Source organism: Nicotiana attenuata, chromosome 10 (assembly GCF_001879085.1).
Source record: "Nicotiana attenuata strain UT chromosome 10, NIATTr2, whole genome shotgun sequence".
NCBI classification, from domain to species: Eukaryota; Viridiplantae; Streptophyta; class Magnoliopsida; order Solanales; family Solanaceae; genus Nicotiana; species Nicotiana attenuata.
The window spans coordinates 16,349,787-16,363,861 of record NC_031998.1 but is presented as its reverse complement, the minus strand read 5'-3'; the positions used below and the strand labels follow the sequence as shown (position 1 = coordinate 16,363,861).

General features: G+C 43.4%; 1 protein-coding gene across 1 annotated transcript; it reads right to left on the bottom strand.

The window, feature by feature from the left end:
* LOC109233068 (ubiquitin-fold modifier-conjugating enzyme 1) lies at window positions 913–2,927 on the bottom strand. Its single transcript, XM_019398820.1, has 3 exons — window positions 2,427–2,927; window positions 2,124–2,185; window positions 913–1,383 (listed from the first exon to the last, which is right to left on the bottom strand). Exons 1-3 carry the CDS (start codon window positions 2,757–2,759, stop codon window positions 1,254–1,256), a joined length of 525 nt encoding a protein of 174 aa, XP_019254365.1. The 5' UTR covers window positions 2,760–2,927; the 3' UTR covers window positions 913–1,253.

Here is a 14,075-nt window from a genome sequence, read left to right as displayed (position 1 = left end):
CAAGTATCAAAAATTACAGGTTTCCCGCAGCCTTCAAGGAGCTCCAATGCCTCACATTTGAAGCAGCCTTTGACACCAATTGATCTGGGAAGACTATTAGTGCTATACAAACACCATATCATAGTCCAAGGACAACATATAAAGGAAATGAAAGGAAAGCAAAAAAGTAACTGAATAGAATCACATAGAGCCATCAGTTTGCCCAATTTTGGAAGGTTGGGATAGGAAAGCAGATGCAAATACCAAACATCTGAAGAAGGATTATTATTATCCATAACAAGGGGCTATGAAAAAACAGGAGGCACACCACTAATCCGAAAAATTGAGAATTAAGTGCACACTAAAGAACTAAACAAATAGCACAGTTGCATCTCAAAGTTTAGGTTTCACAAGGCTTGTAAAACATGAGAATTTTGCCTCCTTAGAATGATTCATCATGAAGCAACAGGAAGGAAACTACTGGTCCAAATAAGTTTAAGGGCATAAACCACACATTCAAAAACTTCAGCAAGTATGAAAGATGTATCTCAAAGTTCAGGTTTCACAAGGCTTTAATAACAATAAAATTTGCCTCCTCAATATGATTCATGAAGATACAAGAAGAGCACAACTAGACCAAATAAAATTTGAGGACATAAAGCACACACTCAAAGAACTCAGCATATTTGACAATTGCATCTCAAAATTCCAACTTCACAAAGCTTGAATAACTAGGAATTTTGTCTCCTCAATATAATTCATGACAAAAACAGGAAGGGCACCAATAGTCCTACTAAATTAGAGGGCATAAAGCACAAGTCAAAGAATTCAGCAATTATGACAGCTGTATCTAAAAGTTCAGATTTCGCAAGGCTCAAATAACATGAAATTTTGCCTCCTCAATGTGATTCATAAAATAACAGGACGGGCATCACTAATCCAAAAATTGAGGCATAATGCTGATGTTCAATTAACTCAGCAAATAACAGTAGCATCTCAAAGTTCCTGTTTCACGAGGCTCTAATACAATCTGGCAAAAGCAACAGTTTCTAATAACATGACATTTTGCCTGCTCAATATCATTCATGTAAAGAAGGAACAGAACCACTAGTCCAAACAAATTGAGGGCATAAAGCACATGAAACTTTGACTCCGCAATATTATTCATTTTATGATGGATTTGAGGGGAAAAGGTACAATTTCAAAGACGTCCATAAAGTTTACAGTTGTATCCTGAGATTACGTTTCATCAATACTTTAAATTCATCTCCTTGTCAAGATTCACTGGATGAGGCCACGTCATCTTTGTGTTTAATCATGCCAGAATCAACAAGAATAGGAATCTCCGCTGCAAGCCATGGTGCAAGACCCAAACAGAGCGCATGTGCTATGCCAAATCTGGGGCTGAATGAATACCAAAGTCAGTTTAAGTCACTCTTTCACTTCCCATAAAGTGATAATAAAGTAACAAAAATTTGAGGCAAAGACTGTAGCTTTATCTACCCAGGGAAACCTAAGCATCTTAGAGAAATTATATTCATTCAATCCATATTCTCCTAAGTTCTCACTCAATAATGAACTTGATCCTACAAGCAGTTGTCCTTCCAAAAACTTAAAACCAAGTTAAACGATCAACTATACCACTGGTACGCTATATGAATCCTCTACATCTATTAAGCTCTATCTAGGAGTCCCAAATCATATGTATGTATGTGTGTGTGCGCGCACATGCGTGTATGTGCATATGTATATTGGTTGTCCATCTACAGCAGCACTTCTCTTTTATCAAGGCACATTGCCAGATTGAATGCATAACGAGTGCAGTCCCCGAAATTGGGAAGGATCGGAAACCAAAACGGACCAATCCAAAAAAAAAAAACAAATTGTATGTTGTTGTCTACCATTGAAGATTCCGCAAGTTGCAAGCTAGTCCATACACCACGGTACTTAAAAAAAATTTAAAAAAAATGGAGCCCAGGTGAACTAACAGAACCCGGAACACCCAAAACAATCAACTACACAACAAAGACTATTACTAATCACCCCCCCCCCCACCCCCCCTTTAAGTGAGCACAGACCATTATGAATTATCAAAAATTCACAGCAATCCAACCTCAATCCAAATCAAAGAGAAGAAGATTTACCAATTCTTCGCCCAAAGCGGCTTGAAATGCACCGTTAAGCATATTTTCCCTCCTCTATACATCTACACAATCAAAAAAAAATAACAATAATAATCAATCATACATATCAATTAAGCTACACCCCAATTCCAAACTAATTCGAGTCAGCTACACAAATCTTCTCTATCTATTCCACTCTACTCACACACAAATTCATTTCAATACCGCTAAACAATTTGTTTTTAAGATAAATTAGGGTTTTTGGCCATCCTAAATTCATCTCTAAATGAAATATAATCAGAAGACACAGAAAAAAGAGGTAACCTTTTCAGTTTTGCCATCGAGTTCAGGCAATTCGAGTTCAGGAGCAGTGGCTGGATAAGTAACAGGAATATCGAACTGGAGATCAAACTCGTACTTGAGAAGGTTATGCACGTACCAACACTTACCCTTCCAACGAGTACCTTCAGGATTAGCTGCAGAGATACGGAACCAATCGTTGTCTTTGGATTTGTTCATTGATGTATAGGCGATTAGGGCCTTGTACTCTTCCTTTAAACGGCTTGTCCATGCCGCGCCGTCGCGTGGACCGGCTTTGGTGGTCAACAACGGGATCTGCGTGAGGGTTGATTTCGTATTCGGATCCCAACCCTCCATTTTGTGATTTGCCGGAGAATTTGATGACAATCGTAGATGCTTTGTTCTCGCTCTGTCTGATGAATGCAGAAGTTAATTGTACCAAGTCTGACAGCTGCGTTTCTTCCTGTTAGATTCGGTTCGGACACACCCAATGCGAACCTCGGATTTTAGGTTGAAGAATTAACCAAAATATTTATATAACAATATATATATATAATCTACTAGTGAGGCTCGGGCCCAAACTTCATAAGTTAGCAACTGATACTTTTTGATGAAATAATGAATAATTTTTTGATAGAGAATAACTTATAGTATATATTGTGGTCAAATGCAAATTTGAAATGTACCTGTTTATTTCTTATTCAAATATAATTCCAATGACAACGTTTTATTAGTTAGTAGAACTATTCTCTAAGAAGTTCAAAGTAAGGATCTTTTACATATATGTAAACTCAAATAAATTTAATGGGTATAAAGACTATTGATCAATAGGCAATCAATATTTATGTAGTAGAAGCAACTAAAAATGAATTCCTTATGCGCTTTTATTTGTATCCTTAACGCATTTTCTGATAGCGCATATTATCGTTAATGTAGTAGCAATATTGCAATCCCTTTTAAGTTATCATGAAAAAATTGAGACGAATAGCAGAAGAATTCCCGGTTATAAAAAAGGGAGTGATTTAACTGCATAAAACTCGTTGCGTATTACTTGTTTCTTATAACAATTTAAATAATGTTGTAGATTTTATATTTCTAGTGGAACAAACAATGACTTTGTTTCTATTTAGAAACTTGAATAGATCATGAAACGAAGAAAATAAATTCAAGCAAAAAAGGAGATCATATTTACTGGTGAATCTTTCAGCAAGCTCTATTTACATCAGTTACAGAACCATTTTGTTTTACGCTAACAAAAATATAAATGTACATGCCAGTAAGTTACATAAAGTGAAGCGCATTGTCCATGTTTTCTGCAATATTGGAAAACAAAATGATGTCAATAATGACAACTGACAAAGTAATTTGGTAGATAAAAAAAGTAGTAGGCTGTTATTTGCGGTACCTGTCATACACAAGCTGGCGAGTTTGAAACACGTATTTACATAGCTTCAAAAGACGTATATACAGGCAAACTACAAAGAAGAGGGTGAATGTAAGAGCGACATAGAAATATATAAGTATTGGAACCTTATGCTAGCGTTTTTTCCATTGAAGTACACCAGTAGTTTATATCGAAAAGCATATTGTATAATAGGAGAAATTTCAGAACCTAATTGAAACATATAGATTTCCTAGAATAGCACTATAAGCAAGTCTTTGTTAGGCATAAAGAATGCAGCAGAAATTACTCTACATTAACAGAAGGGCTTAGAGAAGTCATTTTCACGCATAAACAATAGAATATTACTGAAACTTAATGAAAGATGGTGTGCTCAAAATTTATCCAACAGTGATTTGTGAACATTAGTAAGATGCTAAGTAATGCTAAAGACGATTTCTTTGATAAAATCTTAACTCATCTCCCCCATTTTCACCCTCTTCTCGCAACAAAAAGAAAAAAGAAAGAAATTAAGCCAATGAGGGGAGCGGTATAGTCAAACACTGTAGTTGAGGAGTGACCTGTTATTTTATTGTAACGACCCGGCCGGTCGTTTTAAGAATTTACGTCCCGATCCCCTATTAACTGCATTCCCCATGTTTGTTTCTGCTTTTGTGAGTTTCCGGGAGGATGTAATTGGAGTTTCGGAGAGTTTTGGGACACTTAGTCCCTAAATGAGAGTTTAAGTTTTAGAATTTGGACCGTAGTCGGAACAGTGTGAAGACGGCCTCAGAATGGAATTTCGTTGGTTCCGTTAGCTCCGTTGGGTGATTTCGGGTTTAGGAGCGTGTTCGGATTGTGTTTTAGAGGTCCGCGGCTTAATTATGCTTGAAATGCCGAAAGTTGAATTTTTGAAGTTCCCGGTTCGATAGTGAGATTTTGATATCAGGGTCGAAGTGGAATTCCAAAAGTTGGAGTAGCTCCGTAATGTTGAATGTGACGTGTGTGCAAAATTTCAGGTCATTCAGACGAGGTTTGATAGACTTTTTGATCGAAAGCGTAATTCAGAAGATTTTGGAATTCTTAGGCTTGAATTCGATGATGATTCGATGTTTCGATGTTGTTTTAGGTGTTTTAAGGGTTGGTATAAGTTTGGATAGTGGTATATGACTTGTTCGTGCTTTTGGTTGAGGTCCCGGGGGCCTCGGGAAGATTTCGGATGGTTGACGGAGAGTTAGGCATTTGAAGTTGGTAGCTGAAGCTGTGTTTCCTGTCATAACCACACCTGCGTGTGTGGGACCGCAGGTGCGCCGCCGCAGAAGCGGCTATGTGATCGCAGAAGCGAGATTGGCCAGGCTCCAGCAAATCGCAGGTGCGAAATGGTCAACGCACCTGCGAGACCACAGGTGCGGCAAAGGAGCCGCGGGTGCAAAAATTTAGCTTCAATGAAACGTCGCAGATGCGACTTGTGTTCCGCAGAAGTGGGACCGCAGGTGCGGCCCAGAGTCGCAGATGTGGATTTACTGGGCAGAAAAATCAGAATTTCGAGGGTTTAGTTTCAAAAGTTAGAAAATTGATTTGGAGCTCGGGAGAGGGCGATTTTGGGAGATTTTTGAAGAGTAAATCAGTGGGTAACGATTCCTTATCCCTTCCTAGTTGTATTCCATTAATCTATTGTTGGTTTTATCGTTTAGTTTCGGATTTGAGATGAAAATTGGGGGGGGGGAATTTGAAGAAGGTTCTTAGACCTAAATTTTGAGTTTTGATTGAGAATTTGACATTGGATTTGGATAATTTTGGTATGGTTAGACTCGTGAGAGTATGTGAATTTTGAAAATATAAATTTTACCCGATTCCGAGACGTGGGCCCGGAGGGCATTTTGGTCATTTTATCTAATTTCGCGTATTCGCTTAGAATTTATTCGTAGAATCAATTACTTGAAGTGTTATTTACATTATGCAATTGAATTGAATAGATTTTGGCCATTTGGAGTCGAGTACTCGTGGCAAGAACGTGGTTTCGGGTTGATTTTGAGTCGGTTCGAGGTAAGTGGTTTGTCTAACCTTGTGTGGGGGAAACTTCCCTTAGGATTTGGTTTGTTGATAATTGAAATGCTTTGTACGTGAGATGACCAGTACGTACTTGTGCTAATTGTTGAAAATCCATTTTCTTTAAGTAACTATAAATGTGATTTCCTTTTTCCTGTTCATACCGTGTGTAATTTAAGCCTGCTATTAGCTTGGGGAAGCATGTCTAATTGTCTTAATTGCCTTATTTGCTTAAACTGCCTTATTTGGATTATGTGTGGCATGCTAGGCTAGAAATACCTGTTCTTACCTTGCTATGAAATTAGAAATGAATTGAGTATTCTTCGTGTTGCTGCTGTGTGTTTACTTTGGGACTACGGGACGGTATCCCGGGAGATCCCCCTGCTTGTTTACTTTGGGACTACGGGACGGTATCCCAGGAGATCCCCCTGCTTGTTTACTTTGGGACTACGGATTCATATTCCGGGAAATCCCCTGCACCTGCATTGATTTGGACTGTAGTGCGGGATACCGAGAGATCCCCAACACGTATATTGAGGATACTAAGAGATCTTGGGATACCGAGAGATCCCCAGCATATATATCAAGGATACTAAGAGATCCTCGGGATACTGAGAGATCCCCAATACACATATTGAGGATACTAGGAGATCCTCGGGATACTGAGAGATCCCCCCGGTTGTTATCTCTGCGTTGAGCTGTATTTATTTCCGTGATTTATATGTCTCTGTTAAAGTTGTTGTTGCTCTTTTATCCTGTGTTACTTTTACTGTTTCACTTAAGTATACTATCTTATTCTACACTGTTATATCTTGTATTTCCTTTAACCTCAGTAGGGCCCTGACCTTCCTCGTCACTACCCGACCGAGGTTAGGCTTGGCACTTACTGAGTACCGCTGTGGTGTACTCATGCCCTTCCTGCGCATGTTTTTCATGTGCAGATCCAGGTACTCCCACTCAGACTTATCACGCTTGAGGCAAGGCGTTTTGTAGAGACTCCGAGGTATATCTGCCGCGTCCGCAGACCGAAGAGTCCCTTTCTATTCTCAGTACTAGTATAGCCCTTTCTGTATTTTCTCTTGTTGGTAGACATTCTGGAGTTAGAGCTTATTATGTAATCTTTTAGCTTGTGATTCATGGGGTTCCAGCTTTTGGGAGTGTTAGATTGAGATTTTGTACTGTTATATGCCATGCGGCATCTTTAACACTGTTTAACCTTGTTATCTCAGTTTTTACTTACTTTCTTCTGCAATTTGTTTCTTTTTCTGCAATTGTTAGGCTTACCTAGTCGTAGCGACTAGGTGCCGTCACGACAGTTCACGGAGGGCGAATTGGGGTCGTGAAAAGTTGGTATCAGAGCTCTAGGTTCATAGGAGTCATGAATCACAAGCCGGTTTATTAGAGTCTCGCGGATCGGTACGGAGACGTATGTGCTTATCTACAAGAGGCTATGTAACAGTTAGGAAAGTTCCACTTCATTTGATTTCCTTGTCGTGCGAGATTTTTTATATCACAATTCTAAACCTCTGTCTTCTATTCTCTCATAGATGGTGAGGACACATGCTACCCGAGATGATTAGGCACACGCGCCCCCTACTGGAGCCGTCAGAAGCCAAGGCCGGGGTAGAGGCCGAGGACGCGCACGTGGTACAGCTAGAGCACCCGCACGAGCTGCCATTGAGGTGCCACCAGCAGTTCCAGCCAGAGTCCAGACACCTGATACGTCTACTACTACTACTCCAGCACTCCAGGAGACTCTGGCGCAGTTTATGACTGTGTACACTACTCTAGCTCAGGCAGGGTTGCTTCCCCTTGCTGCAGCTACATCCCAGGCCGGGGGAGGAGCACAGACTCCCGCCTCCCGCACTCCTGAGCAGTGAGTGTATGTTGATCAGGTCCCAGAGATTATTCCTGTACAACCGGTAGCCCCAGCTCATCCCGAGGAGAGGGAAGTAGCTTCAGAGGAGGAGCAGAAGAGGCTTGAGAGGTTCAAGAAGTATCAGCCTCCTACATTCAGTGGACTAGCCTCAGAGGATGCTCTTGGATTTCTAGAGGAGTGCTACCGTATCCTCCGTACCATGGGTATATCAGGATCGAGCGGGGTTTCCTTCACTACTTTTCAGCTTCGAGGGGCCGCCTATTAGTGGTGGCGTGCTTATGAGTTAGACAGTCCAGATGAGGCAGCTTCCCTGCTTGGGCTCGGTTTTCAGATATGTTCACGAGAGAGTATGTTCCCCAGAGTCTCAGGGACGCTTGGCGCGCAGAGCTTGAGCGGTTGCGCCAGGGTACTATGACTGTCTCGGAGTATGCTGTCCGTTTCACCGACTTGGCCAGACATGCACCAGCTTTGGTTTCTACTGTTCGTGAGAAGGTTCGCCGATTTATTGAGGGGCTTATTCCCAGCATCAGGTCTAGCATGGCTCGTGAGTTGGAGATGGATATTTTTTTATCAGCAGGTGGTGAGCATTGCTAGGAGGATTGAGGGTATGCATGCTAGGGATAGAGAGGAGAGGAAGGCCAAGAGGTATCGAGAGTCGGATCATTATTCTGGTGCCCGTGCCCCAGCTGCAGGTCGTCATGGTAGGGGTAATATGAGTCGCCCTGTTCATTCAGCTCTCCCAGCAGCCAGTGGTGTTTCAGCTCCTCCTAGACCTCAGGAGCGTTTATTATGCACCTCCAGTATCTAGTGCGCCTCTTGCACGGGGTGCTTCTAGTGGTCAGTCCAGCAGACCTGGCCCGAGCCAGTCATAGCCGCCACATCCTCCCAGAGCTTGTTTTGAGTGTGGTGACACACGCCATGTGGTGAGGGATTGCCCTAGACTTGGGAGGGCTGCACCTCCACAGACTTCTCAACCATAGCGCGCCCCGCAGAGTTCTCAGGCTATGATCACAGCACCAGTTGCTACCCCACATGCTCAGCCATCTAGAAGTGGAGGTCGGGGAGGTAGAGGTCACCCTCGAGGGGGAGGCCAGGCCAGATACTACGCCCTTCCCGCTCGTACCGAGGTGATCGCCTCCGATTCAGTCATCACAGGTACTATCTTGGTCTGTCACAGAGATGCAGCGGTTCTATTCGATCCAGGCTCCACTTATTTTTATGTGTCCTCTTATTTTGCGCCGTATTTGGGTGTATCTCGGGATTCTTTGAGTTCTCCTGTTTATCTTTGGAGATTCTCTTATTGTGGACCGCATTTATCGGTCGTGTTTGATTGCTCTTAGTGGTTTTGAGACCAGAGCCGATTTATTATTGCTCAGCATGGTAGACTTTGATGTTATTCTGGGCATGGACTGGTTGTCGCCCCATTATGCTATTCTTGATTGTCACGCAAAAATCGCGACGCTGGCTATGCCAGGTGTACCGCGAGTAGAGTGGAGGGGTACTTTAGATCATACTTCCAGTAGAGTTATTTCATTCCTTAAGGCTCAGCGTATGGTTGAGAAGGGATGTGATGCATATCTAGCTTATGTGAGAGATGTCTGTATTGATACCCCTACAGTTGATTCAGTCCCAGTAGAACGAGATTTCTCTGATGTGTTTCCAGCTGACCTTCCGGGCATGCCGCCCGATAGAGATATTGATTTTGGCATTGATCTGTTGCCGGGCACTCAGCCCATCTCTATTCCTCCGCACTGTATGGCTCCTCCTGAGTTGAAGGAGTTGAAGGAGCAGTTACAGGAATTGCTTGATAAGGGTTTCATTCAGCCCAGTGTATCGCCTTGGGGTGCTCCTGTCTTATTTGTGAAGAAGAAGGATGGTTCTATGCGTATTGTATTGATTATCGGCAGTTGAACAAGGTTACAGTGAAGAACCGTTATCCTTTGCCCCGTATTGATGACCTGTTTGACCAGTTACAGGGTTCTTGTGTGTTTTCTAAGATTGACTTGCGTTCAGGCTATCATCAGTTGAAGATTCGGGAGCCAGATATCCCGAAGACTGCCTTCAGGACTCGGTATGGTCATTAGGAGTTCCTTGTTATGTCATTTGGGCTGACTAATGCCCCAGCAGCCTTCATGCATCTGATGCACAGTGTATTCCGGCCATATCTTGACTCATTCGTGATTGTCTTTATTAATGACATTCTGGTATATTCCCGGAGTCGGGAAGATCATGTGCAGCACCTAAGGACACTGCTCCAGACCTTGAGAGAAAAGAAACTATATGCTAAGTTCTCGAAGTGTGAGTTTTGGTTGGATTCCGTGGCGTTCTTGGGTCACGTGGTCTCGAGTGAGGGTATTCAAGTGGATCCGAAGAAAGTGGAGGCAGTGCAGAGCTGGCCCAGACCATCCTCAGCTACAGAGATCCGTAGTTTTCTTGGCTTGGCGGGTTATTACCGTCGATTTGTTCAGGGGTTTTCATCTATTGCAGCACCTATGACCGGACTGACCCAGAAGGGTGCTCCGTTCCAGTGGACGGAAGAGTGCGAGGAGAGCTTTCAGAAGCTCAAGACAGCTTTGACTACAGCCCCAGTTTTGATATTGCCTACCGGTTCGGGGTCTTATACTATCTATTGTGATGCCTCGAGGGTTGGCCTTGGAGCGGTATTTATGCAGGACGGTAGGGTGATTGCCTACGCGTCCAGACAGTTGAAGATACATGAGAAGAATTATCCTGTCCATGATCTTGAGTTAGCTGCTATTGTTCATGCCTTGAAGATCTGGCGTCATTATTTGTACGATGTGCCTTGCAAGATTTATACTGATCACCGGAGTTTGCAGCATCTGTTCAAGCAGAAGGACCTTAATTTGCACCAGATGAGGTGGTTAGAGCTGCTGAAGGACTATGATATCACTATTTTGAATCACCCGGGCAAGGCCAATGTGGTGGCCGATGATTTGAGTCGCCAAGCAGAGAGTTTGGGCAGTTTGACTTATTTACCAGCAGTAGAGAGGCCCATGGTGATGGATGTTCAGACCTTAGCCAGCCAGTTTGTGAAGTTGGACCTTTCAGAGCCCAGTAGGGTTCTAGCTTGCGTGGTCTCTCGGTCTTCCTTGTTTGATCGTATCCGGGAGCATCAGTTTGATGACTCTCATTTGCTTGTCCTCAAGGACAAAGTGTTGCATGGCGATGCTCGAGATGTGACTATTGGTGATGACGGGGTATTGAGGATGTAGGGCTGAGTTTGTGTACCCAATGTTGATGGGCTTCGGGAGTTGATTCTAGAGGAGGCCCATAGTTTGCGGTATTCCATTCATCCGGGTGCCGCGAAGATGTATCAGAATTTGAGACAGCACTACTGGTGGAGGCGGATGAAGAAAGATATAGTTGGGTTTGTAGCTCGGTGCCTTAATTGTCAGTAGGTGAAGTATGAGCACCAGAGGCCGGGTGGATTGCTTCAGCAGATAGAGATCCCGGAATGGAAGTGGGAGCGGATCACCAATTGACTTCGTATCTGGGCTCCCATGGACTTTGAGGAAGTTTGATGCCATTTGGGTTATTGTGGATCAGCTGACCAAGTCCGCACATTTCATTCCTATGTGTACTACCTATTCCTCGGAGCGGTTGGTAGAGATTTATATCCGGGAGATTGTCTGTCTGCATGGTATTCCAATTCTATCATTTCAGACAGGGGTACTCAGTTCACATCACGGTTCCGGAGAGTCGTACAGCATGAGTTTAGGTACTCGGAGTGGAGTTGAGCACAACATTTCACCCTCAGACGGACGGACAGTCCGAGCGCACTATTCAGATTCTTGAGGATATGATGTGTGCGTGTGTGATTGAGTTTGGAGGGTCTTGGGATCAGTTCTTGCCATTGGCAGAGTTTGCCTACAACAACAACTACCAGTCGAGCATTCATATGGCACCGTATGAGGCTTTATATGGTAGGCGGTGTAGATCTCCGGTGGGTCGGTTCGAGCCGGGTGAGGCTAGATTATTGGGCACAGATTTGGTACAGGATGCCTTGGAGAAGGTTAAGGTGATTCAGGATAGACTCCGTACAGCCCAGTCCAGACAGAAGAGCTATGCGCACCGGAAGGTTCGTGATGTTTCCTATATGGTTGGAGAGCGGGTTCTGCTTCGGGTATCGCCTATGAAGGGCGTTATGAGATTTGGGAAGAAAGGGAAGTTCAGTCCGAGGTCTATCGGCCCTTTTGAGATATTGAGGCGTGTTGGGGAGGTTGCTTATGAGCTTGCCTTACCTCCCAGCTTGGCAGGAGTTCATCCGGTATTTCATGTCTCGATGCTCCAAAGGTATCACGGTGATCCGTTGCACGTGTTGGATTTCAGTTCAGTTCAATTGGACAAGGATCTATCGTATGTTGAGGAGCCAGTGGAGATATTGGACAGGCAGATTCGAAAGCTGAGGTCAAAGAACATTGCATCCGTGAAGGTTCAGTGGCGAGGTCAGCCGGTCGAGGAGGCGACCTGGGAGACTGAGCAGGATATGCGCAACCGTTACCCTCATCTTTTCACTACTTCAGGTATGTCTCTATGCTCGTTCGAGGACGAACGAATGTTTAAGTGTGGGAGGATGTGACGACCCGGCCGGTCGTCTTAAGAGTTAATTCCCTGATCCCCTACTAACTGCTTTCCCTGTGTTTATTTTTGCCATTTTGAATTGCCGGGATGTTCAATTTTGAGTTTCGGTGAGTTTTGGGACACTTAGTCCCTAAATGAGAGCTTAAGTGTTGGAAATTTGACCGTAGTCAGAACAGTGTGAAGACGGCCTCGGAATGGAATTTCGATGGTTCCGTTAGCTCCGTTGGGTGATTTCGGGCTTAGGAACGTGTTCGGATTGTGTTTTGGAGGTCCGTAGCTAATTTAGGCTTGAAACGCCTAAAGATGGATTTTTGAGGTTTTCGGTTCGATAGTGAGATTTTAATCCGAGGGTCGGAATAGAACTCCGGAAGTTGGAGTAGCTCCGTAGTGTTGAATGTGATGTGTGTGCAAAATTTCAGGTCATTCGGACAAGGTTTGATAGACCTTTTGATCGAAAGCGTAAATTTTGAGTTTTTGAAGTTCTTAGGCTTGAATCCGATGTTAAATTGGTGTTTCGATGTTGTTTTAGGTGTTTTAAGGATTGGTATAAGTTTGGGCAATGGTATTAGACTTGTTTGTGTTTTTGGTTGAGGTCCCGGGGGCCTCAGGATGGTTTCAGAAGGTTTTCGGAAGAGTTGGGAGTTGAGCAGCTTCAGCTGCTGATTTCCTGTCATAAGCGAACCTGCGGTTGGGTCCCGCAGGTGCGTAGCCGCTGAAGCGGCATTTCCATCGCAGAAGCGGAAAAAGGAGAAGCCAGCAGGGATCGCAGAAGCGACCCCGCATCTGCGTAAGGTTAACCACAGGTGCGGAAGCTGGGCTTTAAGTGAATGTCGCAGATGCCACCATATCGTTGCAGAAGCGGGGCCGCAGATGCGGTCCCAGGGCCGCAGATGCGGTTTAGCTGGGCGGAAACATATAAGTTCTTGCCTTCGCGAATTTTAGCCATTTTTCACCTCTTTTCAAACGGGAAGAAGCCTTGGGGAGCATTTTCAAGAGGGATTTTCAGAGGAGTTCATTGGGGGTAAGGTCTTTGGTCCCTAAACTCGTTATTGGAATGATTTTTATCATTTTAAGCATGAAAAATCAAGGAAAATCAGTGGTAATTTGGGGGTTAGGGCTTGACTAATTAGAGACCTTTGAGTGATGATTTGAGGGACCATTTGAGGTCCGATTCTGGAACTTTTGGTATGCTTGAACTCGTGAGAGTGTGAGGTTTCTGAAAATATAAATTTTACCCGATTCCGAGATGTGGGCCCGAGGGGCGTTTTGGTCATTTTACCTAATTTTGCGTATTAGCTTAGAATTTCTTTGTAGAATCAGTTACTTGAAGTATTATTTACATTATGCAATTGAATTGAATAGATTTGGGCCATTTGGAGTCGAATACTCGTGGCAAGAACGTGGTCTCGGGTTGATTATTGAGTCGGTTCGAGGTAAGTGGCTTGTCTAACCTTGTGTGGGGGACCTTCCCCTTAGGATTTGGTATATTTCATAATTGAAATGCCTTGTACGTGAGGTGACGAGTGCGTACTTGAGCTAATTGTTGAAAAATCCGGTTTTCTATATGTAATTTCAATTGTGTTCCTTTTTTCCTGTTTTATACTACCTGCAAATTCAAGCCTGTTGTGAGCTTAGAAAAGCATGTTTAATTGACTTAATTGCTTACTTGCTTAAACTGCCTTAATTGCATTATGTGAAGCATGTTAGGTTCGAATTACCTATTTACTTGGTATGAAATTGAGCTTAATTGAGTATTCCTTGT

Excerpts from the sequence above, each read along its gene's own strand:
- LOC109233068 (XM_019398820.1), bottom strand. The coding sequence starts at position 2,759 with ATGGAGGGTTGGGATCCGAATACGAAATCAACCCTCACGCAGATCCCG. Across the intron at positions 2,186-2,426 it reads TCGATGGCAAAACTGAAAAG|ATGTATAGAGGAGGGAAAAT; the intron begins GTTACCTCTTTT and ends TTGATTGTGTAG. Across the intron at positions 1,384-2,123 it reads CCGCTTTGGGCGAAGAATTG|CCCCAGATTTGGCATAGCAC; the intron begins GTAAATCTTCTT and ends GTATTCATTCAG.